At 41.6% G+C, this 23,990-nt stretch overlaps 1 protein-coding gene across 1 annotated transcript in view; it reads left to right on the top strand.

Annotated features, from left to right (window-relative positions):
- Positions 1-19,726, top strand: part of PRKAR2A (protein kinase cAMP-dependent type II regulatory subunit alpha) — a 99,883-nt gene extending 80,157 nt beyond the window's left edge. The window contains exons 7-11 of the mRNA XM_075547314.1: positions 3,279-3,380; positions 3,519-3,593; positions 15,336-15,401; positions 17,456-17,597; positions 18,737-19,726. Coding sequence (XP_075403429.1) covers positions 3,279-3,380; positions 3,519-3,593; positions 15,336-15,401; positions 17,456-17,597; positions 18,737-18,870 — 519 coding nt within the window. The 3' untranslated portion in view covers positions 18,871-19,726. The remainder of the gene's footprint in view (positions 1-3,278; positions 3,381-3,518; positions 3,594-15,335; positions 15,402-17,455; positions 17,598-18,736) is intronic.
- Positions 19,727-23,990: the final 4,264 nt, after the last annotated feature.

The following is a 23,990-nucleotide window of genomic DNA, read 5'->3' as shown; positions in this document are numbered from 1 at the left end:
CTGAGCATGAGTATAGAGCAAGACCATGATATAAGAACTAATTGTTCTTAAATTGGAGCTAGGATTTAGTGTGAGCCCAAAGCCCATTTCTAGATCTATGTTGTTGTTGTTGTTTGATTTATTATTATTTGTGAGTTAATTCATATATCATTCCATTGCTCAGTCATGTCAAACAGACCTTTTTTGTTTTGGTTTGTTTTTTTTTTGTCATTTTGATTTTCTGTAAAATTAATTCCTCTACCTTTTGCTTTGTTTCTCCATTAAGCTTATAAACTCTTGCAGTCAGGAGCCTTCTCATTGTTTATCTTCCTTTTTCTGTAAGGTGTATCTTTTGACACTGAATAGTAAGTAATTTAGGAATTTGGATAGGGAGTTTTCAGTCTGTATTCTTTGTATGGCCGATAGGTGGCACCCATTGTACATTATAGACAGATAGTGACAGTATATGGGGCGTCTACATGGTTTACGGCAGTGGGTCTCAACTTTTCTAATGTTGTGACCCTTTAATACAGTTCCTTATGTTGTGATTGTGAGGGAAACCAGCCCCTAACACTTCATCACGGGTCCAGTAGGTGAAATTGTGCAGCGACAATAAGTAAAGATTATAGTAACATCATAGAGAGCATGAGAAATAGAAAAGAGATTGAAATAATGGAGTAACACACGTTTCATGGAAGCATGCTGACCTCAGCCTCACTTGATGGTCCACGTGGAGAGAGGAGAGATTTATTGCTAACCAAGGCTTTTGTATTCTCTGGGGATGTGCAAGCCCCTAATTACAGGTGAAGACATACGTCACAGGAAAGGGTTATGCTATAGGTAAGACAGTAATGGGAGGGGGTGATCTAGGGGTTCATATGCTATTAGAAGAAGAGAGAATAAGAGTACACATGTGACAAGATGGGCAGATCCTACATTCAAGATGGAGGCCTAACTTTGGATGTCACTGAGCAGGTTTGACCTGTTCTCTGAAACCATTATCAGTAGGGTGTAAACCCACCCTACAGGGACCAAACTGATTGTCGCAAGCCTTTAGGGAGAAGTAGCCCATTGTCCTTAACAGCAGGGAGTGGACCCTACTTGTGGTGGGACCAGACAGCAGTCTGGCAACTAACTTGCCTTCAGGGAGGTAACTTTTTTTTTTAACCATTTTATTAGGAGCTCATATAACTCTTCTCACAATCCATGCATATATCAATTGTGTACATTCATTACCCTCATCATTCTCAAAACATTTGCTCTCCACCTAAGCCCCTGGCATCAGCTCCTCATTTTTCCCCTCCCTTTCCACTCCTCCCTCCCACATGAACCCTTGACAATTGATAAATTATTTTGGCATATCTTGCCCTGTGGGACGTCTCCCTTCACCCACTTTTCTGCTGTCCATCCCCCAGGGAGGAGGTCACATGTAGATTATTTTAATTGGTTCCCCCTTTCCAACCCACCCTCCTTCTGCCCTCCCAGTATCGCCACCCACACCACCGGTCCCCAAGGGATCATCCACCCTGGATTCCCTGCGCTTCCAGCTCTTATCTGCACCAGTGCACATCCTCTGGACTAGCCAGACTTGCAAGGTAGAATTGAGATCATGAAAGTGGGGCGAGGCGGGAAGGGGGGGAGAGGAGGCATTTAGGAACTAGAGGAAAGTTGTATGTTTCATCATTGCTGCATCGCACCCTGATGACTGGCTTGTCTCCTCCCCGAGACCCTTCTGTCGGGATGTCCAGTTGCCTACAAATGGGCTTTAGGTCTCCACTCCGCACTCCTTGCCTCATTCACTATGATACGATTTTTTGTTCTGATGATGCCTGATACTTGATCCCTTCAACGCCTCCTGATCGCACAGACTGGTGTGCTTCTTCCATGTGGGCTTTGTTGCTTCTAAGCTAGATGACTGCTTGTTTACCTTCAAGTCTTGAAGACCCCAGATGCTATATCTTTTGATAGCTGGGCACCATCAGCTTTCTTCACCACATTTGCTTATTCACCCTCTTTGTCTTCAGTGGTTGTGTCGGGAAGGTGAGCATCAGAGAATGCCAATTTAATAAAGTATTCTTGCGTTGAGGGAGTACTTGATTGGAGGCCCAATGTCCTTCTGCTACCTTAATACTAAACCTATAAATATATGCACATTGATATATTGCCCCATCATCGTATATAAATATATTTGCATATATACATGCCTGTATTTAGACCTCTATGAATGCCCTTTGCCTCCAAGCTCTTTCCTCTATTTCCTTTGACTTTCCTCTTGTCCCACTATCATGCTCAGTCTTCATTTGGGTTTCAGTAATTCCTCTTGGTTACATTACGCTTGAACACGCCCTACCAGGCCTCCCACACCCTCCTCACCACCAATATGGATCACATGTTGTTCCCTTGTCCCTGGGTTTGTTAACATCACTTCCTTCCCCCACCCCCTTCCCATGTCCCCCTGGAACTGTTGATCCCGTTGTTTTCTCCTCCGGATTATTCATCCAGCCTATGTTATTTAGACAGGCCTGCGGAAACAACATGCATAAAAACAAGACAGAGCAAAACCAAGCAATAATATGCAACAAAACAACAACAAACCAATGTCAAAAACAAAACAAGGGGAAAAAAGCTTGTAGTTCATTCAAGACTGTTTGTTGGCCCAGGGACATAGCTTGACAATCATTAGCTTCAAACAGTGTCCTAAGTCTAACATATATTTGGGGGAGACAACTTGGGAGAAATCTCTCTGATTCCCACATGTGACCCCCCAACCATAAAATTATTTTTGCTTTATAACTGCCATTTTGCTACTGTTAGGAATGGGGCAACCCCTGTAAAAGGGCCATTCAACCCCCAAAGGGGTCGCCACCCATAGGTTAAGAACCGATGGTTTAGGGTACAGGTGGGTTTTTTCCTTCCAATGATAGTTCTTAGAATGAATCAAGTAACAGAAAGAGCTCCTTCCATAGTTCTCTAGTACCTGCTGCCGTTGCTGAGTGCCAGCAAGTCTGTTGCAGCGCATAGCGACCGTAAGTACAACAGAAGGAAACATTATTTGTCCCTGCTGGTGAAGTAGTTGTGTTGGGCTGCTAACCACAAGATCAGCAGTTTGAAGCCACCATTTGGTCCCACAGGGCAGCTCTACCCTGTCCTATAGGGTCACTATGAGTCAGCATGAACTCGATGACAGGGTTTTTTCTTTCTCTCTGTGTCTTTCTTTTTTGCTGTGCCATAGTTAATTAAACCATAGGTATTCTCTATAAACAGGCATTTACCAAATTTTTCCTACTTTTTTCTTGTAGGATCGGGTGACTTTTAGAAGAATCATAGTGAAAAACAATGCCAAAAAGAGGAAGATGTTTGAATCATTTATTGAGTCTGTGCCTCTCCTAAAATCATTAGAGGTAAAGTCTATGGGAAGTTAGGAAACGGAGATTTAAACTATTCTCAGCAGATTTTCAAAGCAAGTTATTGGAACCCATTTCTGTGACTTCCAGTTAAAGTATCTTCCTTACAATTGATGAGTATGTCTATGGTTTCAGGTGTCAGAACGAATGAAGATTGTGGATGTAATAGGAGAGAAGATTTATAAGGATGGAGAGCGCATCATCACTCAGGTGAGCTGGGGGCCTTGTGCAGCTTCCTTCTTGTAATTCATCACCTGCAGGTCTAGAGGATTAGGGGTTTTTGTTGTTGGTTTGTTAAGTTCTATTTACTTAACAGTTTTGTTGACTTCAATGGACATACCATACAATTCAGTGGTTTAAATGTATTACAAAGAGTTGTTCAATAGAGAGTATCATTTGTCTCACAAAACGTTCCTGTCCTCCCACTGTTAAGGAGCTCGTAAGGACTTGTCAAGACCTAGATCATGATTGTTACAGATTCCTCTAACGTCCTTGGCCACTCTCTTGACTCACCTTTCTTTGACTTCTAGAGTGTATTATTTTTAATTTTTTTATCATTTTATTGGGGGCTCGTACAACTCTTATCGTAATCCAAACATACATCCATGTGTCAAGCACATTTGTACATACTTGCATCATCTTTTTCAAAACATTTTCTTTCTACTTGAGCCCTTGGCATCAGCTCCTCATTTTTCACTCCCTCTCTCACCCTCCCTCATGAACTCATGAAAATTTATAAATTATTATTATTTTTTCATGTCTTACACTGACCAATGTCTCCCTTCACCCACTTTTCTGTTGTCCGTCCTCCTGAGAGGGGTTATATGTAGATCATTGTGACCGGTTCCTACTTTCTTCCTGCATCTTCTCCTTCCCCTCCTGGTTTCGCTGCTCTCATTGTTGGTCCTGAGGGGTTTATCTGTCCTGGATTCCCTGTGTTTCCAGCTCTTATTTGTACCAGTGTACATCCTCTGGTCTAGCTGGATTTGTAAGGTAGAATTGGAGTCATAATAGTGGGGAGGAGGAAGCATTAAATAACAAGAGGAAAGTTGTATGTTTTTTTCTTTTTTTTCAATTTAGATTCATAGTTAACCCTACAGGACAGAATAAAATTGCCCCTTGGGTTTTCAGAGGCTATAAATCTCTTTTTAAATCATTTTATTGGGGACTCGTACGACTCTTATCACAATCCATACATCCATCCGTTGTATCAAGCACATTTGTACATTTATTGCCCGCATCATTCTCAGAACATTTGCTTTCTACTTGAGCCCTTGATATCAGCTCATTTTTTCTCCTCCCTCCCCCCCACTCATGTATCCTTGATAATTTATAAATTATTATCATTTTGTCACATCTTACACTGTCCAACATCTCCCTTCACCCAGAAAGTTGTATGTTTCATCGGTGCTATACTGCACCCTGACTGGCTCGTCTCTTCCTTGTGACCCTTCTGTAAGGGGATGTCCAGTTGTCTTCAGATGGGATTTGGGTCTCTACTTTGCATTCCCTTTTCTTGACACTGATATGATTTTTTGTTCTGGGTCTTTGATGCCTGATCCCATTGATGCCTCATGATCACACAGGCTGGTATGCTTCTTCTATGTGGGCTTTGTTGCTGCTCAGCTAGATGGTCACTTGTTTATCTTCAAGCCTTTAAGACCCCAGCTACTATATTTTTGATAGCCACGCACCCTCAGCTTTCTTTACCACATTTGTAGAGTATATTCTTTAGAATAGCATTTTCTTTTCATTATGTGTAAACATCACTCATTGCTGTTAAAACCTCCTGTCTACATTTGGTACAAAGGTTCCCTCTCAGCTAATCTAACACAAACCTTAGTCTTCAGTGACTGACCAGATTTGTAAGATGTCTTTTTTATTTTTTTAAATCATTTTGGGGGAGGGCCTCTTGCATATATTATAACAAACCATACATCCGTTATCTCAAGCAGACATGTACAATTATTGACATCAACAATTTCTAAACATTATCTTTCTTCTTGAGCCCTTTGATATCAGCTCCTTTTGCCCCCCCTCTCAAAAGATATCTTTAGTATTTACTTTGTACCTTTTTATGTTGTTTTGGGCTGTAGTAAGGATCATCAAACGGGGCTGGCCCATTAAAATGACAATATTGTCATTTTCCTGGTTAATCCTGTTTGCATTTTTAATTATATGCTGTTGCTAGGTTATGTCAAGTTGGCTCTGACTCATAGGAACCCTGTGTACAATAGACCAAAACACTGTTTGGTCCCACATCATCCTCACAATTGTTATGTTTGAGACCACTGTTGCAATCACTGGGTCATTCCATCTCATTGAAAGGCCTCATCTCTTTTGCTGAAAGTCTTAGGTTGAATTCTCTAGAGAAGTCCAACCATTGAAGCTCATATGTGTTTATATGTGAAGAGATTTATATTAGAAAATGGTTCATACAGTTGTAGAACTAAGTAAGTTACAAGTCTAGGCAAGTCCATGGGTCACATGTTAGGTGAGAAGTACATCTCTTGACTCATGTAGCTGCAGGGGCTGATGAACCAAGAATGACAGAAAGACTACAGAGGCAAATGAGTCCATAGTCAGCAGGTCTAGCTTATGGCTGCAGAGGTAAATGAATCCAAGGTTGGCAGGTAACTTGGCAGGCTGTTGACCTCATAATCAGAGATCAGTGAGTCAGATACAGAACCCAGACGCATCAAAAAGCAAGCAAACTTTTCCACAGCATCTGCTTTTATTGGAAGCAGGCCATACCCTGAGATCTCATCATGGAAAATTACTAGATCTTCACTGCCATATTTACTGAGAATCCTGGCCCAGGCAAATTGACACAAAACCTTAACTTTCATACCATTCTTCTCCTTAACCAAGCATGCTGTCCTTCTCCAGGGAATGGTTCCTCTTGATAACACATCCAAAGTATTTTTAACAGTTTTATTGACATAAAATTCACATGCCTTCTAACGTAGTACTTTGAATATATTAAGAGTTATGCAATCATCACTACAATTAATTTTAGAATACTTTCTTTTAAATATTTCTAATATAATCTATTCCTTTTGTACTCATTCGTATTAGCTCCCCATTTCTTCCCTAACTCCTTCTTAAGACACTATTACTTTAGTTGCTGTCTCTATAGATTTACAAATCCTGAATTTCATTTAAAGAAAGTTATACCAAAATAACCCCAAACAACATTAAGAAAATTTTTTTAAATCATAGGAAAAACCTCGATCAGGGAATCAATCACAAGGATCAATCTAGAACCCCCTCCTAGGGGGACGGATAACAGAAAAGTGGGTGAAGGTCAACACGGGATGATGTAAGAGATAGAACAAATAATCTATATCTTATCAAGGGTTTGTGAAGAAGGAAGGGCAGGGGAGGGAGGGGGAAGAAATGGGGAGCTGACATCAGTGACTCAAGTAGGAAGAGAATACTTTGAAAATGATGATGACAGCATATGTATAAATGTGTTTGACATGTTGGAGGAATGTATGGATTGTGATAAGAGATGTAAGAGCCCCGAATAAAAGTTTGTTTTTTTTAAAAAAAAAAAGAAGAGCAGCAGATATTAAGGGCTCAAGTAGGAAGCAAATGTTTTGAGAATGATGACAACAAATGTACATATGTTCTTGACACAATGGATGTATGTATGGATTGTGATAAGAAATGTATGAGCCCCCAATAAAATGATTTAAAAAAAGAAAGAAAAACCTCAATCCAGAACAAATCAGAAAATTTAAAAAAAAAGAACAAATTAAAATGGATCAAAAGGGAAAATAAATAACAAGGTGTTAAAACTTAATCTAGCTATATCTCATTAATTAACTTTCTGATGCACTATCTGAGAGTAAGACTATTCATACCCTTAGTTATGGTCTGAGTCAGTGATCGGAGACTTGATCCGCATGTGAGCTCTGCAATCCACAGACAGCTCAGATTCTCCGAAATCATTTTTCTAAGTTCACTCCCTACATCTAATAATTTCCCTTCTGGGATGTTGTCCAATTGTAAAATACCACTTCAAGTTAATAAATAAGGAAACTGGAATTTAAGGAGGTCTCTACCATCAGGCCAGGGCAGAGCTAGGACTAACGCAGACCGCCTCTTCCTCTTCCTGCTGTGGCGCTCAGCAGCACCCAGGGCCTGGGTGCTTCACTGTCCACTAGCCAGCAACACAGACTCAGGCTCTAGGTTCTCTACGCTGAGGACCTTCTTTTTCTTTTTCTCATCCTTTTTCTTCTCGATTTTTTTCCCCCTAATTTTTTTCTTTAGTTCCTTTAGTTTGAGATCCACTGAGCATGTTCTTCCTTTCTGGTTTTCTAACTGTGTCTGTACAGTTCATTTTATGTGTTACTTTGTCTTCTCAAGCTGCCCTGAGACACTTGATGCTCTTTGACATCATCATAATCTTCCATTTGCCTTAGTTACTCTTTGATTAGACCACGTTTGAGTCTCTTTTTTCCCCAAAACCACTTTATTGGGAGTTAATACAGCTATATCATTTCATAGTTCGATCTCATAAGCATATTGTACAATTGCTATCACATTCAGCTTCAAAACCAAAATCTCTTCTTGACATCAACATGGATCGTTTCTTCCTGCTTTTTTTTACATATTGTCTTTGTGATTAATCACTATGCTTTAATTATGTTCAATTTGTAACAATGGAAAAACATCCGACATATCAGATACTTACATTACAATTCATAACAGTAGCAAAATAACAGTTATGAAGTAGCAGCAAAAAAAAATTTATGGTTGGGCGTCACCACAACATGAGGAACTATTTTAAAGGGTGGCGGCATTAGGAAGCTTGAGAACCACTGCTCTACACTGAGGGGTCAGCTGCAAGACCTGAGGATCCAGCCAGAGCAAGTGATCTATGAGAGTGGAGTCGGTTTCAAGACACTCAGAAGGTCTAAAATCAACTGAATCACAATTAAATTCCATGAGAAACTTCAAGGCTAACTGTAAAACAGATTAAAGACCAGAGGATTCACACAGTATAAATACTTTGGTTTTTTTTTCTTGTTTAAGTTCAAGTTATTGGGTGCAGACATAACAATGGTTGTGAGAGTACACTTACTAACATTTTCTATGAGACTAGTAATAACCTGTTAACAAGGTCAGATAATGATGCTTCAAGAAAACTGTAGACCAATATTTATAATGGATCTACGTGAAAGTTCTTGAGAATATTGGGAACTGAGTCAGACAGCACATTGAAATAATTATATACCATAATTAATTGGAATCTGTCCCAGAGTTGATTTAACATAAGAAAATAAGCACTGTAATATAGCAATTAATGCAAAAAAGAATTAATTATCTAAAAAGATAAAACATACTAAACAAAGTCAAAGGCTTTTCATGTTTTAAAAAAACACCTCTACAAAACTACCATGAAAAATATAGTTCAATATGTGAATATGCTAATACACATTCCTATTTGTAAAATGTCAAAATGTCAGACTTAGAGGAAAGAGAAAAACATCACCCCACCTCAGGAAAAGGACAAACATAAATGTCCACTTTCACCACTGCTTTTTAATGACCTATTTCTTTCTGCATACATGATGTCATCCCACAACTCATCAGGTCTTCTGTCATTAGTGTTTAATCAAATCTGTTCTTGAGATGTTCTTAAAATTCAAGTGGGATATCTTCAAGGTCATATTTTGGCTCTCATGAATTTGTCTTCGCTTTCTTACACTCCAACCTGAACTCACATTTGAACAATTGATGATCTATCCCACCGTCGGCCCTTGGGCTGGCTTTAGCTGCTGATATTGAGCTTCTCATGGTTTCTTCCCCCAGATGCAGTCAGTTTGATTTCTGAGTATTTCATCTGGAGAAGTTTATGTGTTGTTTAAACATGGTGTTAATGATGAAGCCACCATTGGTCTTGCAAAATTTGATCATGCTATCTCCAGCATCATTTCAATCACCATATTTTCCAAGTAGCAAGATTCAAATCAAAACAATGAGATATACTCAGCAGTAACAGCACTGGAAAAAATACTCAGCTGACCTTTTGGGGTTTTTTTTTTTAATCTCAGTTGATCAGTTTGTGTGAGTGATGACCTGTCAGTGGCTGGCACACAGTGGACAGCCAGAAACTTTCTTGAAACATTTGATGTCTTTGTCACAACAATGTGAAATAGCACAGTCTGTTTTCTTTCCTCCCGACTGTAGACTAGAACATTCTTGTTGTGAGATATAAACGCTTAGCGAATTACTGGTCCTGAAAGCTTGAAAAGCAGGCCCCTCTGTTTCTTTCCCTTTGTTTTTCCCACGGAGTTGTCATCCTGCTCCTCCCTGTCTCCTAGTATAACAGAGCCCGACGGATACATGCAGCATCCATCTCTGGACAGAAACGCGTCCCTGTCTCACTAGAGTTTCATGTAACACAGTGCACCCACTCACAGATATAGCCCAGAGATAAGACCATTCTCAGCGTATGGTCTCTTCACCTGTGGTCTTATTTAAAATTTTATCTTCTTGTATTGTTTCTCGACTATCTTAATCCTTTCTAGTGACATACTTGCCAACCAATAAAATTAAATGGAGTATAATTCCTAAAATATATGGAAAACTTCAACAACAAAAAGATGATCCAATAAAAAAAATGGGCAAAGGACACGAAGAAACAATTCACCTAAGAGGATATTCAGGTGGCCAACAAGTACATGAAAAACATGCTCCTTATAGGGAGATGCAAATCCAAACTAGTGAGATGTCATCTTCCTCCTACAAAATTGACACTAATCCAAAAAAAAAAAAAATAGGAAAAATGACTGCTGGAAATAGGAAAAAGTCCAGTGCTGGTGAGATTGTGAGGGAATTCGAACTCACATAGATGGTTGATGGGCTTGTAAACCCCTATGGAAAATGCTGTCGTGCTTCTTCAACAAAGTAGAAATGGAAATACTGTATGGTCCAGTAATCTCAGCCTTTCACTATAAAGAGCTAAACACAAATAGACCTATGTACACCTATGTTCACTGCAGCAAAAAGATGGATACCTAACTACATATCAATGGATGAATAAATGAAGTGCATGCATACAGCAATAACTATGAAGAGTTTGCAAAACATCTTATATAATGGGTAAATCTGGAGGACATTATATTGAATGAAATAAACTGATCATGAAAAGACAAATTGTATATGCCCCCACTATTACAGAGAGTCAACAGTAAGGTTATACACACAGAAAGAAGCCTCCTTTGTTGTTTGCCAGAGATGGGACGAGTGGTCATTTTCTAAGTAGGAGACAATTCTTTCTTTTGGTAATGGGAAAGACAATCTCAAATATGGTTGAAGTCAGCATACCTGGAACAAAAACTTCCCCAAACTAACTTCCATGGAGTCAGTTCTGATTCATAATGACCCTCAGCTAAGTAAAAATGCTGGGAAGTATACAAGAAAAAGTTACCAGATAGACTGGATGAACAGTCTGGAGGAGAAAACAACAGGACCAGTGGTTCCAGGGGGACATGGGAGAGGGGAAGGAGGGGACAAGGAGGTGGTTCTGACCAACCCAGGGACAGGGGAGCAATAAGTGATCCAAAATCAGTAGCAAGGAAGGTGTGAGAGGCCTGGTAGGGATTCAGCAAGAGCAAGGTAACCTAGAGAAATTACTGAAACCCAAATGAAGGCTGAGCATGATAGTGGGTGGGACAAGAGGAAAGTAAAAGGAAATAGAGGAAAGAACTAGGTGACAAAGGGTATTTACAGCAGTCCAAAGACTGGAATGTACATATGTAAATATATATGAGTGTAGGGAAACATCTATGTGCATATATTTATAGGTTTAGTATTAAGGCAGCAGGTGGACATTGGGCCTCCACTCAAGCACTTACTCAATGCAAGAACACTTTGTTCTATTGGCGTTCCAGGATGCACACCTTCCCGACACGATTACTAAAGAAAAATGTGTGCATAAGCAAATGTGGTGAAGAAAGCTGACAGTGCCTGGCTATCAAAAGAAAAACTCCCAAGACTAATGCCCTAATGTTCCTTTGAACTTAGAATTAAGGCTAACTCTTGAGGTCACTTTCCAGCCAAATAACAGATTGACAATATCACCTGTGAGAAATGTGCTCTTAAGCAATTAACGGTATGAAATCAAATGGTTAAGCGCTATCCAAGAGCAAAGCTAAGACTACAAGAGGGGGAAGGGAAGGCAGATCAATGGATGGAAACAGAAAAGATGTAATGAAAATAGTGAGGATGCTGACACCATTGTAAATTTTTTTATTAAAAGATCATTTTATTGGGGGCTCTTACAACTCATAGCAATCCATACATTGAGCATACTTGTACATAGTTGCCATCATTATTTTCTAGACATTTACTTTCTGTCGAGCCCTTGGTATCAGCTCTTCTTTTATTACCTCCCTCCCCCAACGTTGTAAACATCGTAAACATTTTGTATAAAAATGATTAGAGGTGGACCTAATTTGTTGTGTGAACTTCCACTTGTAACAATAGACAATATAATTTTAAAATATTAACTAGACCAGGCTGTTCTTCCTCTGGTTCAGAGAAAGAGGATCTCCCACCAGACCCATCCTCTTATGCACTCTAAATGACATTCCATCCAATCTCTCGACCTTGAATCCCCCAGATACTCCCCTTACCTTCTAGGACAGTTACTTATCCTTCATCCTTTGGAGGAAACTCGTCTGGAAAGTGGGGCAGTAATGGTGTCTGTTTTTGTAGACTTCTTTGGCAGTTGAATGAGTCAGTGCGCATTACGTGATCACCAGCATGCCAGCTGGGTGGGAGCACACAACCGTGTTAGCAGCTTACGTTCTGTTTGAGCTGTCCTCTTCATTAGACTCCTTCTCACCCTACAATAAAACAGAGCTCACATCGTAGTGTCTCCTGCCTTCAGAACACATGTAGACACCACCCCTCAATTTGATTCCCTTAAGCTGCTACTCTCCCTACTTGTTCCCCTCGCTCAGCACTTTCAAAGTGTGCTTCAATGACGTGTCCTGGAAGAAGGTTGGCCTGAAAGAGAATGTTGTTGTCCTTAGGTGCTCTCTCCAGTCCCCGTGCAGTGACCCTGTGTCCAACAGACGGCAGCGCGGCCCAGTCTTGTACCATCATCACAGTCGTTACCTGGGAGCCCGTTGTTACTAGTCACTGTGCCAACTCCATTTCATCGATGGTCTTACTCTTTTTCAATGACTCTGGCAGTGGCGATGCGCTTTTTAGGGCTGGTTTCTCCTGGTAACAAGTTCAAAGAGGCTGCCTCACCATCCTTGTTTCTGAGGCGCGTTCTGGCTGGGCTTCCAAGATAAACGTGTGTGCTCTCCTGGCAGTCCATACCATGTGCAGTACTCTGTATCAAACCACAACTCAAGGGCATCATTCTACACTCGTCCTTATTTGGTGTCTGCATTTACATGGATATAAGGCGGTTGAAAATAGCATGACTTAGATCAAGTGTACTTACTCCTGAAAGCGACATCCTTGTTCTTCCAACACTTGACAGAGGTCTTGTGCGGCAGATCTGCCCAATCCAATGTGTCATTTCTTGATGACTGCTGCTTCCATGAGTGTTGGTTATGGATGGAAGCAAAATGAAATCCTTGATAACTTCGATCTTTCCGGTTTATCATGATGTGATCTATTATGAATCCTAGTAAGATTTTTGTTTTCTTTACATTAAGCGCAATCTGTACTGAAGGCTGCAGTACAGCCAGAAGTAATCAAGGACAGATGTACTCATGGGCAAGGGAGTGGTTTGACTAAGAAAGGGTAAGAGAGCTTACTGGAGGCTGGAAAACAGTTTCTTCTATTTTGGTCTAGGTGCTAGTTTCATAGATTATATATAGGCAGAAATTCATTAAGCTGTCGCCTTGAAATGGGAACACTTTAAATTATGTGTATTCTACATCTGTCTAAATAAAAAGAAAGGCTCAGGCACCATCCTTCACCATTTGTTCCTTCTGCAGATTTCCCTGCCTCTTACCACCCCTGAAACTCATTCCTTCCTGGATGTTTCCACACGTTTGAATTTTTTTGGTGATTAGATCTTCTTTTCTGAAACTGTCCTCCTTGGTCTCTGAAGCCTCTCCTTCCTAGTGAGCCTTACCTCGACTTCTTAGCTTCCTTCATGGCTCTTGATTTCTCATCAGCGCATCATGCAACTGCTTATGTAATGCTAAAACATCAGAGTAATTTGCTAAGTTGTAGGGTACCTCCCTTAATGTGACAACACAGGTAGCTCTCTATAAAGCTGTGGCTTCTCCTCAAATAGGACAGTGTTTGTAAAATGCTGAATATGCTGCCCACTTGAAACTCTGTGTGGTAGTCAAAGGATGTGAAGTTTTGTCCGTGCTCACAAAACTGCATATTCTCACTAGAGACACATGACCCACATGGAACAAGAGCACATGATTAGAAGATTGCCGCCAGATAGGTAGCTCATGCCCGAATCTCCGAGGAGATCAGTTAATGTTGCAGCTGACTAAGATGTAAAATAAAATTTTGTGTATTTAGCAACAAAAAAAGAGCACATGATTAATATAGAGTTATCCAGAGTAGGTGGTCATCGCTCTAGAAGTTAAGGGTTAGAGGTCAGACCACCAGAGGAAAGACAAATGATTAAATTCAGAAGACATAAGGAAATATTTAGTCTAACGACGAATGGGCCAACAACATCATCTTCCATGACCCTGACACCAGAACTAAATGGTGCCTGGCTACCACTGCCAACAGTTCTGGGAAAGATCACAGTGGGAGGAAGAGGTGGAACAGAACTCAAGATCATCAAACTGACCTGTCTTAGTGGTTGATTAGAGGCTTCTCATTGTCATCCTTGAGGTCTGGGATGAACTCACCTTCCCTGTTAGAATAACAAACCATTCGAGATGAAAAGGGGAATCTTTACTGAAGGACAAAGTAGAGAGGGTTAAGCAAGGAGGAGCGATGGAAGCAGGAGACCCAGGAGGGAGTGGAATAAATGATGATAGTACATTGAGGGGATTGAACTGGATGAGCTGAAACAATGTGTACAAACATGAACTGTTGATTGTAAAACTGATCATCTGCTCTGTAAATGTTCACTTAATTCACAGTAAGGTTTTTTGTTTTTGTGTTTTTAAGTGTTAGGGGTCAGAGACTGAAGCATGCCTAGAACCTTTTACCCTTATATCCCTTTACCTAACTCACTTCTTCACTCACATCCCACCTGCTTTCTCAGTGACGTTATTGTGTCCTATAACTACACCTCAGCACTCTTGATCCCACATTCCCTGCTCCACTTTTTTTCTACAGCACTTGCCATCTCTAACACTACAGTATAATTTACTGATCATTATGTCAATTGCTGATAGTTTGTTTACACTACTAGACTGGATTCCACAAGCCAAGGATGTTTGCTTTGTCCACTGACCTATATCACATCCCAGAAACAGTTCTTAGTCTATAGTAAGTACTTATTAAATTATTTGCTGAATGATCTGAATGACTGGTTCAGTTAAGGATTTAAAATCAATAAATAGAAGAAAAGCCTAAAGTTTCTAAAGAAAAGCCTAAAGCGGCATCAGCCCACAACAAAGCACCTTCCTCATCAAGCAGAGTCACTCGGTCTCTTTGAGGCATGCCTTGTTAGTGAGGACTATCCCTGGGGCAGTCAGCCTTCACCTTGACACTGTCTGCTCCCCATCCTCGATGCTCATAGTCGACCAACACGAGCTCTGTGCACTTGGCAGCTTAGACACTTTCACAGGAACAAATGTGAGTTCCATGATGGGAGATGAAAAACGTGTATCATTTGTTGCTGGTGGACATCCCCAGTATTCGGGATCCTCTCGTTTTGTTCTAGATTGGTTAGCTAGTTGATGCATTTTGGGAATGGGAAAATAAATACAAACCAGAGCTCAGTGCACAGGCATGTCTCTGAACTCGCCTCCTCTCTTCTTTCAGGGTGACAAGGCTGATAGCTTTTACATCATCGAGTCTGGTGAAGTGAGCATCTTGATTAAAAGCAAGGTGAGTTTGTGTGTGGTGTGAGTTATGCCCGTGAAGAGCCAGATGCTTGGTGTACACCCAGACTTTGACTATTTGTTTTAAATAATGGGAAGTGGGTGTGGTGGACCAAAGCTATCACTGCTGTGTGAGATAAGTGACTGACAAAGATAGATAGGGATTTAGTGCATTTTTTACTGATTGCCTTTGCTTTGGTTACTCAAATAATTTAATTAATGATGTGAAAAATACTGTTCCACAAATCGATGTAAAAAGATAAAATGAGGGAATTATATGAGAGGATTTCAAAATTTTGTGGAAAAAATGGAATCAAAAGATAAAGAAATTTTTCTGTAATGTTTTGAAGCCCTTTTGTATAATATTTTTTAATGTACAACTGGCCAGTAAAGATGGAAACAGCTTACTTTTCCGAGAACTGACAGGGGCAGGCTCTAAGGCAGAAAGTAGCTTGACTCCCACAGACACAAAGAACATTGAGGCTTCTACTACAGAAAGGCATGGTTTTCACTGGTGTTCAGATAAGAGGTAGCTTAAAAAGTACCACTATGTCTCTTAAATGTCTATTCCATGTATTCCATAAGACAATAAGACACGCTCTACTTTCGAAGATCCAGCCATAGAGTTAAGACAAATTCATTTCATGTACTTCACAGTAGTGGTTCAAGATAGCTTGATTTTTTTAATTAAAAATAGATACACAGTATGGTTAGGTTAGATTCACTAGAAAAAGAAAACCAGTGACATTTGTATATATGTAAGAAAGAACTTTGTATCAAGACAGAAATCTATCTCAAGGAAATGACCCAGCCAGTCCATCTCAAGTCCATGGGTCAGATGCTTGCAGGAGGCCTCTCCAGACTCATGAACTGCCAACTGGTGATGCAGGAAGTGGGGAAAACACAGGCCAGTGGATTCAGAGACACACCCATCCAAGGTGGGCAGAAACATAGCAGGCCACCCACAGCTGCTAGGCTCAGCACATCACATGGACCACCCACCCCAGCAGCAATGAGGAGAGGGGCAAGAGGGAGGGACCAGTTTTCCACAGGCTCTCGTAAATAAGCCACCCCCCCAGGGAGATGTCATTAGGCTGTGACCTGATTTTTAGGTATGTTGGGCTCCACCCGTATCTTCTTACATGTACACCTTTAAAAAGTTCATGGAAAAAGGCCGTCTTTCCATAGACTATTTGAAGCCTCCTCATGTTCATACAGTTTTCAAGTATTTGTTGACAACTACCATGATTATAATACAGTGCTGTCTGTGTAAGACCAGCCTTATCTTGGGAGTGGGCAAGGAGGCTTGTCAGAAATGCCATCTTGGGCTTTGTCACAAACCTACTGGATTCTGAGTCTGCATGCAAACAAAACCCCAGAGGGCTCCGAGTGGACCTGATCAGCTTCCAGGAACAATCAGAGCAGAAGTGTGGAAGAAGGAAAAGCCAATGACACCCCACGCCCCAAATAAAATATAAATTATTATCGAACTTTCTTTAATGAAGTGGTACTTAGAGATTATGTATCATTCTTAGTAATAAACCTAAAATAATTTTATTTAAATGATTTCTTAATTAGCAGGTAAGTCTATTTTAAAATAGACTAATAAGCAACTCCAGATATTATTTAACAAGGATGACTGCCAATAGTACTTAGAAAGAAAATGCACCCCAGTGAAGCACACGGCCTGGGAGACGCACAGTGCCACATCAGAGAGCAACGGCCCAGGGCGAAGCGCTGCCTAAGAGACATTATTTACAGAGAAATAAGAAGAGACCTGATCTTTTCGCCTATTCTTCAAAAGTCAGTATCTCCCCAAAGAAAAGTGTGTTATATAGAAAGTGACTGCCCTTCATTTTAGCTATTGCCTGAAGCGTGTTGAAGCCAGGGCTCGGCCAATTCCTCTGGTTAAACCAGGCCGCTGAGACTTGCGCACGCAGTCTAGACAGTGCAGTTGGAGTCTCTGCAAGGTGCACTCTTCTGAATGTACTGAGAGAAAGCCAGTGCAGCATGCCCACCTATGATTCTGCAGGCAGCCCAGGCATGTTCTCTTCCTTCTAGACTAAAGCAAACAAGGATGGGGGGAACCAGGAGGTCGAAATCGCCCGCTGTCATAAGGGACAATACTTTGGAGAGCTGGCGTTGGTCACCAACAAGCCCAGAGCTGCTTCGGCATATGCAGTGGGAGATGTCAAATGCTTAGGTAAGAAAAATTCTCCGTGTGTTAATCATTTTCCCTCTAGCGTGCAATATTTTTCCTCTGTCCACAGTCTTGACTTCTGCCAGCTCTCCCTCATACCCAAGCCTAGATCATTTATGTGACCCACCAGAGATGTACCCTTTATTTTATTTTATTTTCAGCAGTTTTATTGACATATAATTCACATACTATACAATTCAGTGATCAGAATATATTTTAAAGAGTTGTGCAAGAGATGTACTCTTAAAGCAGACATTCCTGAACTTTATAGCAAAGCTCTGTAGCAAGACTGGCACACAGGCTCCATGGCTTTGTGACGAAAACATTAAAAATGGCATGTACTTCCCCTCACAGGGGGATCACAGGGAAGAGAGGAGCCAGTCAGGATGCAGTATAGCACCGATGAAACACACAACTTTCCTCTAGTTCTTTGGTGCTCCCTTCCCCCCACTATCATGACCTCAATTTTATCTTACAAATCGGATTAGACCAGAACATGCACACAGCTACAGAAAAGAGCCCGCAACACAGGGAATCCAAGGATAGATAATCCCCTCAGGGCCAACAATGAGAGTAGAGATACCAGGAGGATTAGGGGAGGGTGAGTGAAAAAGGGGAATCGATCACAAGGATCAACTATAACCCCCTCCCAGGGGGACAAACAATAGAAAAGTGGATGAGGGGCAATGGAGGATGATGTAAGATATGAAAATAATTATCATTTATCAAGGGTTCATGAGGGAGAGTGGGCAGGAGAGGGAGGGGGATGAAATGGGGAGCTAATATCAGGGGCTCAAGTGAGAAGAGAATGCTTTGAAAACTTTGATGGCAGCATATGCGCAAATGGATGAATGTATGGATTGTGATAAGAGATATGAGCCCCTAATAAAAGTAATAAGAAAAAAAATGGCAGGTGCCCAAGACTGTGAGGGTGAGAGGGAACAAATAAAGTCTCACAGGTCTATGAAAACATAAAATGACAATTCTGCTGTCATCCTTTCTTTCACCAAGAGCTGAGTATCCCAAAGTCTAATCTTCTACCCCATGAGTAGGCATATTTGTGAAAAGGTTTGCATGAGAGCCATGACTTGAGTTATTGTTGAGAAGAACTCATTTTCTCCCGACCCTCTTTCCCCCCGCAGTTATGGATGTGCAAGCGTTTGAGAGGCTGCTGGGGCCCTGCATGGACATCATGAAGAGAAACATCTCCCACTATGAGGAGCAGCTGGTGAAGATGTTTGGCTCCAGCATGGATCTGAACGACCCCGTGCAGTAGATGTGCCACACCCCAGAGCCTTCTCAGTGTGACATCAAACCTCCGGTCAGCCACAGAACACATACAGAAACCGACATGACAGAATCGTCCCTGCTGTTGCTGCCACCGCTGCCTTGCTGTGGCCCTGGGCATTTAGAAGACTTGAGAGTCAGCACTAAAAGATGAGCAGAGGGCCAACCCACACCTCCACTTTGCTTCTGAAAGTCCATTATTAGTAGACTATTTGTAATGATTGCTCCAACCCTATTTTCACATCTTTGGTTCAGAATGGCATGTCTCTCCAACAATTTAAGTGCCTGATACAAAGTCCAGAGTGTCAACACCCTCCGTCCCTCTCTCACTGCTGCTGTTGCGTTTGGAGGTTAGCACGCGGTCTGCAGATGCCTGTGGTGCAACTGCACACCCCTCCCCCTCCCTTGCTCCAGGGAGGGAAGGTGGTGGCCTTGGATCCCCTCGCTTGTCCTCTGAGAAAGCCCATGTTTGTTCACAATTGCAGCCTTTGATTTTACAGTAGAACATGCACCAGGTGTGATGGGGGCCTGTGGTCCTGTTGACTTTGTGCTGTCTGCTGTGTGCTACTAATCTCCAAATGAGCACTCCAAACTCACATGATACTTAGCGAGAGGCCCTGCCCAGGGCCCAGCAGGTCAGCACCCCAGAGCAAAGTGACCCAGCACTGGGACCCACATTAGAGCAAAAAATGGGGGGGGGGGGAATTACAGAACATTTTACAGGTAGCAGAGAGCCAGGAAAGGTTTTCTGGGTTGGGTATCTTGGTTTTGTTTTTTAGTAAATTTTGCTTTGTTTTGTTTTTAAGAAAAAAAAACAAACACACCCTCTTTGCAGTTTGCATGAATTTATTGCTGTCCGTTTCTAAGGAGCCAGGGTCAGGTGATGCCTTCACGTTTCTTGGGCAACTGCTGGCACCTCTTGCTTCCAGTTGCCCGTACCAGCTAAATGGCAGTAGGCTAGCAACAAGTTGTGGATAAAAAGAGCCCTTTCCTTCAACTCCAGAGTCTTGTTTTGTACTGTTGTATTGTTTAGCTGTTGAACCATCAATTTTTAACTCTCTAAAAAGAAGCTATTTTTTTGAAATTAAAAAAAGAATTTCTCTAATTAGGGAATTCCCCTGGGACATATTCGTATATGTGGAGTTTGTCAACCAACTCAGCATTCATCTTAAAGAGCAACTCTTTTTGTTAGTTTTCAAAAAGTAGCATCATTTACAATTTCATAGAATTACTCTAAGGACTTTTATAATTGAAATGTTGGGATATTTGGAGGTTCCAGTTGTTAGTTCCAGAGAAAGGTAGTTTAGCTTGTATTTAAAATTTTTAAACTTTTTATTTATGCCAGGTAGGCTTCTGGTGCATTATCTTCATTAACTAGCTATATTTCAGAATGAAAGATTTTGGCTTTTTCTTCAGATGCTACAAGAGCAGTGTGACATTTGCATAAAGATACATTTGGATGTTATGGCCAACTTTATTAAAAAAATCGAGGCCTTTTCCAATGTGATTTTTAAAAAACAAAAACAAAATAAAAAACCTTGTATAATTCAATAAATCCCTAAGAGATTACCTACTGGGGCTTGAGTCATTCTGTTGTAGATTATGTCAGAGCCCACGTGGTCACCTTCCAGAATCCACATCAGCTCGGTGCTCTGCTTCTGCCCTGAGCACATGGCTGAGAGAGGTTCATGGTGGGAAACCCACCCCGCCTTGGTACTTACCCCTTTGGTGTGTGCTCTGGGACATAAGAGCAGACGGGCCCTTTCTCGACTGCCCTGCAATGTGAAGTGTAAAGGGCTGTGACAAATAATGACTCCCACAGAGGCAGCTAGCACGGGACAGGCTGTGTCGTAGTCACATATTTCCCAAAGCTTCTTTTCTAGTGTCATTTTATTATTCAATAGATCCAGAAAGAAAGTCTTGGGCTTTTAACAGCTAAGAGCCACACCTGTTTCTCACAGAGGTACATTGGGTTTACAGAATGACACTGAGGTCCAGCTCCAGAAAGGGTGAATGCCAAGCATTGCTCCTTGCATACCAGCAATAGTTGGGGCAGCTGTGAACTCTGTGCCAGGGGCATCCCTCCAGCAGGCTGCTAGGGCTGAGCCCTTTTGTACCACCCTCTCGCATCCCAGGTTCTCCCTCAGAGCTTTCCTGGACACCTTGACTCACTGATGGCGGCAGCTGTTCAGAGTCATCGGCTTTGCGTCTTCCTGCTCTAATGATAGATTGACACATGGGTCCGCAGTCCAAACCCTCACTGCACCCAGGGCCCCCAGGGAGTCTCGCTTGAGAAAGGGAGACTTTAGAGGGACCCTCGTGAGTAAAACCAGATTTCCAGGAGCCTGACCAAGTTCACCGCAGCTGTTTAGCCTCACAGAGAGAAGTGTGTGCTAGGGAACAGATCCCTTTGTTAATTGTTTTGTATGTTCTGTCACCCAGAACATAATTGTTTCTATGTTCTCTGTGGGTTAGAACTTCCTGCCCTTTTTGCTGGCTTTGCTGTTGATTTTTGGATGGTGGAGAATGTTCCCGAGAACCTTGAGGTGCAGTCCAGTTTGTCCTTCCCACTGGCCCTGAGCTGTCCCACCCCCTCTCTTCTCTTCTTTGTATTCACTGAAGGAAGGTGCTTTGTGCTTTTGTCCTCTTAGCCAGTAGTCCTGTTATAGATCATTGTGTGATATATTGCTGTTAGGGATTCTCCAAGTTTGTATTCGAGGAGTTCAGTGAGCAAACTCAGCAGCAAAGTGGGCAAGCCGGGAAAGGTCCTGCCCATGCTCCGACTGGCCTGCTTGTCTGGGGAAAGGTGGGCCCGCAGCATTTCCCCATTGTGGTACACTGTACAGTCAACCCTCTGTCACAGGAATAAACAGTGGAAGAGCAGGCTTGCACAGAGAACAAAGAAAAAGACCTCTTGAATGTCATCTTCTGATCTTCTGTTTTCAATTGGCCGATGCTGGGAGTTTGTTTTCGACATGCACTTGTAACCCAGTCCTGACAAGATACAAGTTGTTTGGGTTCTTGATTACAATTACCTCTTGTTCTTCCTGTCTTGACCGCTGATGTTCCTCAGTGATTCTAATGTCTATTTTCTGGGAAGCAACCTCTCCACGGGTTTCCTTTTACACGCTGCAGGGCTATCTTTATACTTAAAACACACACAAAGAAAATTTAAATTAAAAAATAAAATCAAGAAAATGGTCACTAACTTTATGGGGGACTTGCAAAAAATCATTTAGCCCACCTTGAACAAACAAAAGGTCGATTTCTCATTGTTTTCTGAAGCTCATTGTCGTAATCTGATTCAACATCATTGTGCTACCTCAAAGACAAAAGTGTTTTAAGGTCTGTTTTGGTCCTGAGCTCTACGCATAGTGTTTGCAATGTTTTTCAATTGGAGTTATTTTTTAAATCATCGGGGAGAATCTTATTTTAACCTGTTTTACATTTGTATTTTAATCTCAGAAGAAAAAGTGATTGGAAAGCAATCAATTCTTGCTCTGCAGTATTGGACATATAATTAAAAGTCATTAAGATTTGAATCATTGTTTGCCACAAAGCTAGGTTTTTTTAAAAAAAAAAAAAAAAAAAGGAAGATTCTCGGGCTCGGCTTCACTCTTGGTTAATAAAGGCTGACAAATCACGTCTGACTTTCCAGTGCAACTTGTGTTGTGTGTCTGCCCTCTCATTTCAGGACTCCAGGCCATGACGGCTCTCATCTGGCCTCTGTGCTGTGGAGATTGGGGGGTGAGCTTTTGAGAATTAAGGCTGGGCATGGTAATGAGTTATCGAGAGTAGTGTTTAAGAGCATTCCATACCTGCCTTGTCATGGGATGAAGCCCACCAGAAGACATCTCCAGACTGGCAGTGTGACTTTCATCACTCACTGTGTAGCATGGCAAGGACCAAAACCATCGAGGGCTCAGTGACAGCTCACTTTTACCTGCCGTTCTTCCCAGGTGACCTAGAGAAACTCATTCTATGACAGACCATATTCCAGTAGAAAGTTGGCCTCACTTAGACATAAACACCTCCTAGTACTGAAAGGCCATAATGACCTGAGCTTCAGGAACTGGTACCTGAACCTCGTCTAAGCTAAATCCTTGGCCTCTTTTTTTCATGTGTCTGTTGGACATTTGAATGCCCTCTTTGGTGAGATGTCTGTTCATAGTCCTTATCCTTGTTTTTATTTGGTGTCCTGGTACTTCTTGAGGTCACAGGGCGACAACCCACCACAGAAACTACAGAGGCTGAAAAGCATTTAACGCAAAGCCTCCAAAGAGCCTTGTCGGTCTGTTGTTGTTAGGGGGCATCAAGTTAAGCGCTTTTGAGCTGCCATAGTTTCTATGATGGTAGACCTGTGACCTCAAGAAGTTTGGGACGCCAATCAAAATGTGGACTAGAGGACTTGAGCAGGCGTTTCGCCAAAGCGGATACTCACAAGACCTCAGACACATGAAAAAATGCTGCATTTCAGCTATCGGGAATGCAGATCAAAATGACACTGAGAGCCCGTACATTCCTTCTAGAGAAAATAGAATATAACGTGTGGGGAGGGGGGTGACATAGAGAAGTTGGAATCCTCCTGGCTGGTGGACATGCAAAGTACCCAGCTTTTATTAAAATCTGGGAGTTGCTCAGAACAACTAGAGGTAGACCTGCTGTATGACCTAGCAATCTCATGTCTAGGCTCTGTGTCCTAGGGAGCTAATAAAATGACACTGCCTTCTGTGTGTACTATGTTCATTGCAGCACTATTGAAAAAGATGCTGTGTACCCAATAACAGGTAGTACAATGTGCTATCAAATACTAAACAATAAGAGAAAACGAGTCCCTGGAACAGTTGAACCCTGAGGATGGGGTGTTAATCACAAAACACACATGGTGTATCTTGTCACTATTATGAAATGAGATGAGCAGGTAAGTAGACAAATTAATGCTGATTAGTGTTGACCAGGAGTGAGGGGATGGTCAGAAGAAGGATGTTAACTCTTTAAGTAATAGTCACTTTTTATTTATAGAAATAGGAAAGGTATCATTGAATATGGGGAAGTTTCCCCAGCATGACTGATGATGTAACTGATATAAATAAGCTGTACATAGGGAAA

Source organism: Tenrec ecaudatus, chromosome 4 (assembly GCF_050624435.1).
Source record: "Tenrec ecaudatus isolate mTenEca1 chromosome 4, mTenEca1.hap1, whole genome shotgun sequence".
Lineage (NCBI taxonomy): Eukaryota > Metazoa > Chordata > Mammalia > Afrosoricida > Tenrecidae > Tenrec > Tenrec ecaudatus.
This window is presented reverse-complemented; position numbering and strand designations above follow the sequence as displayed.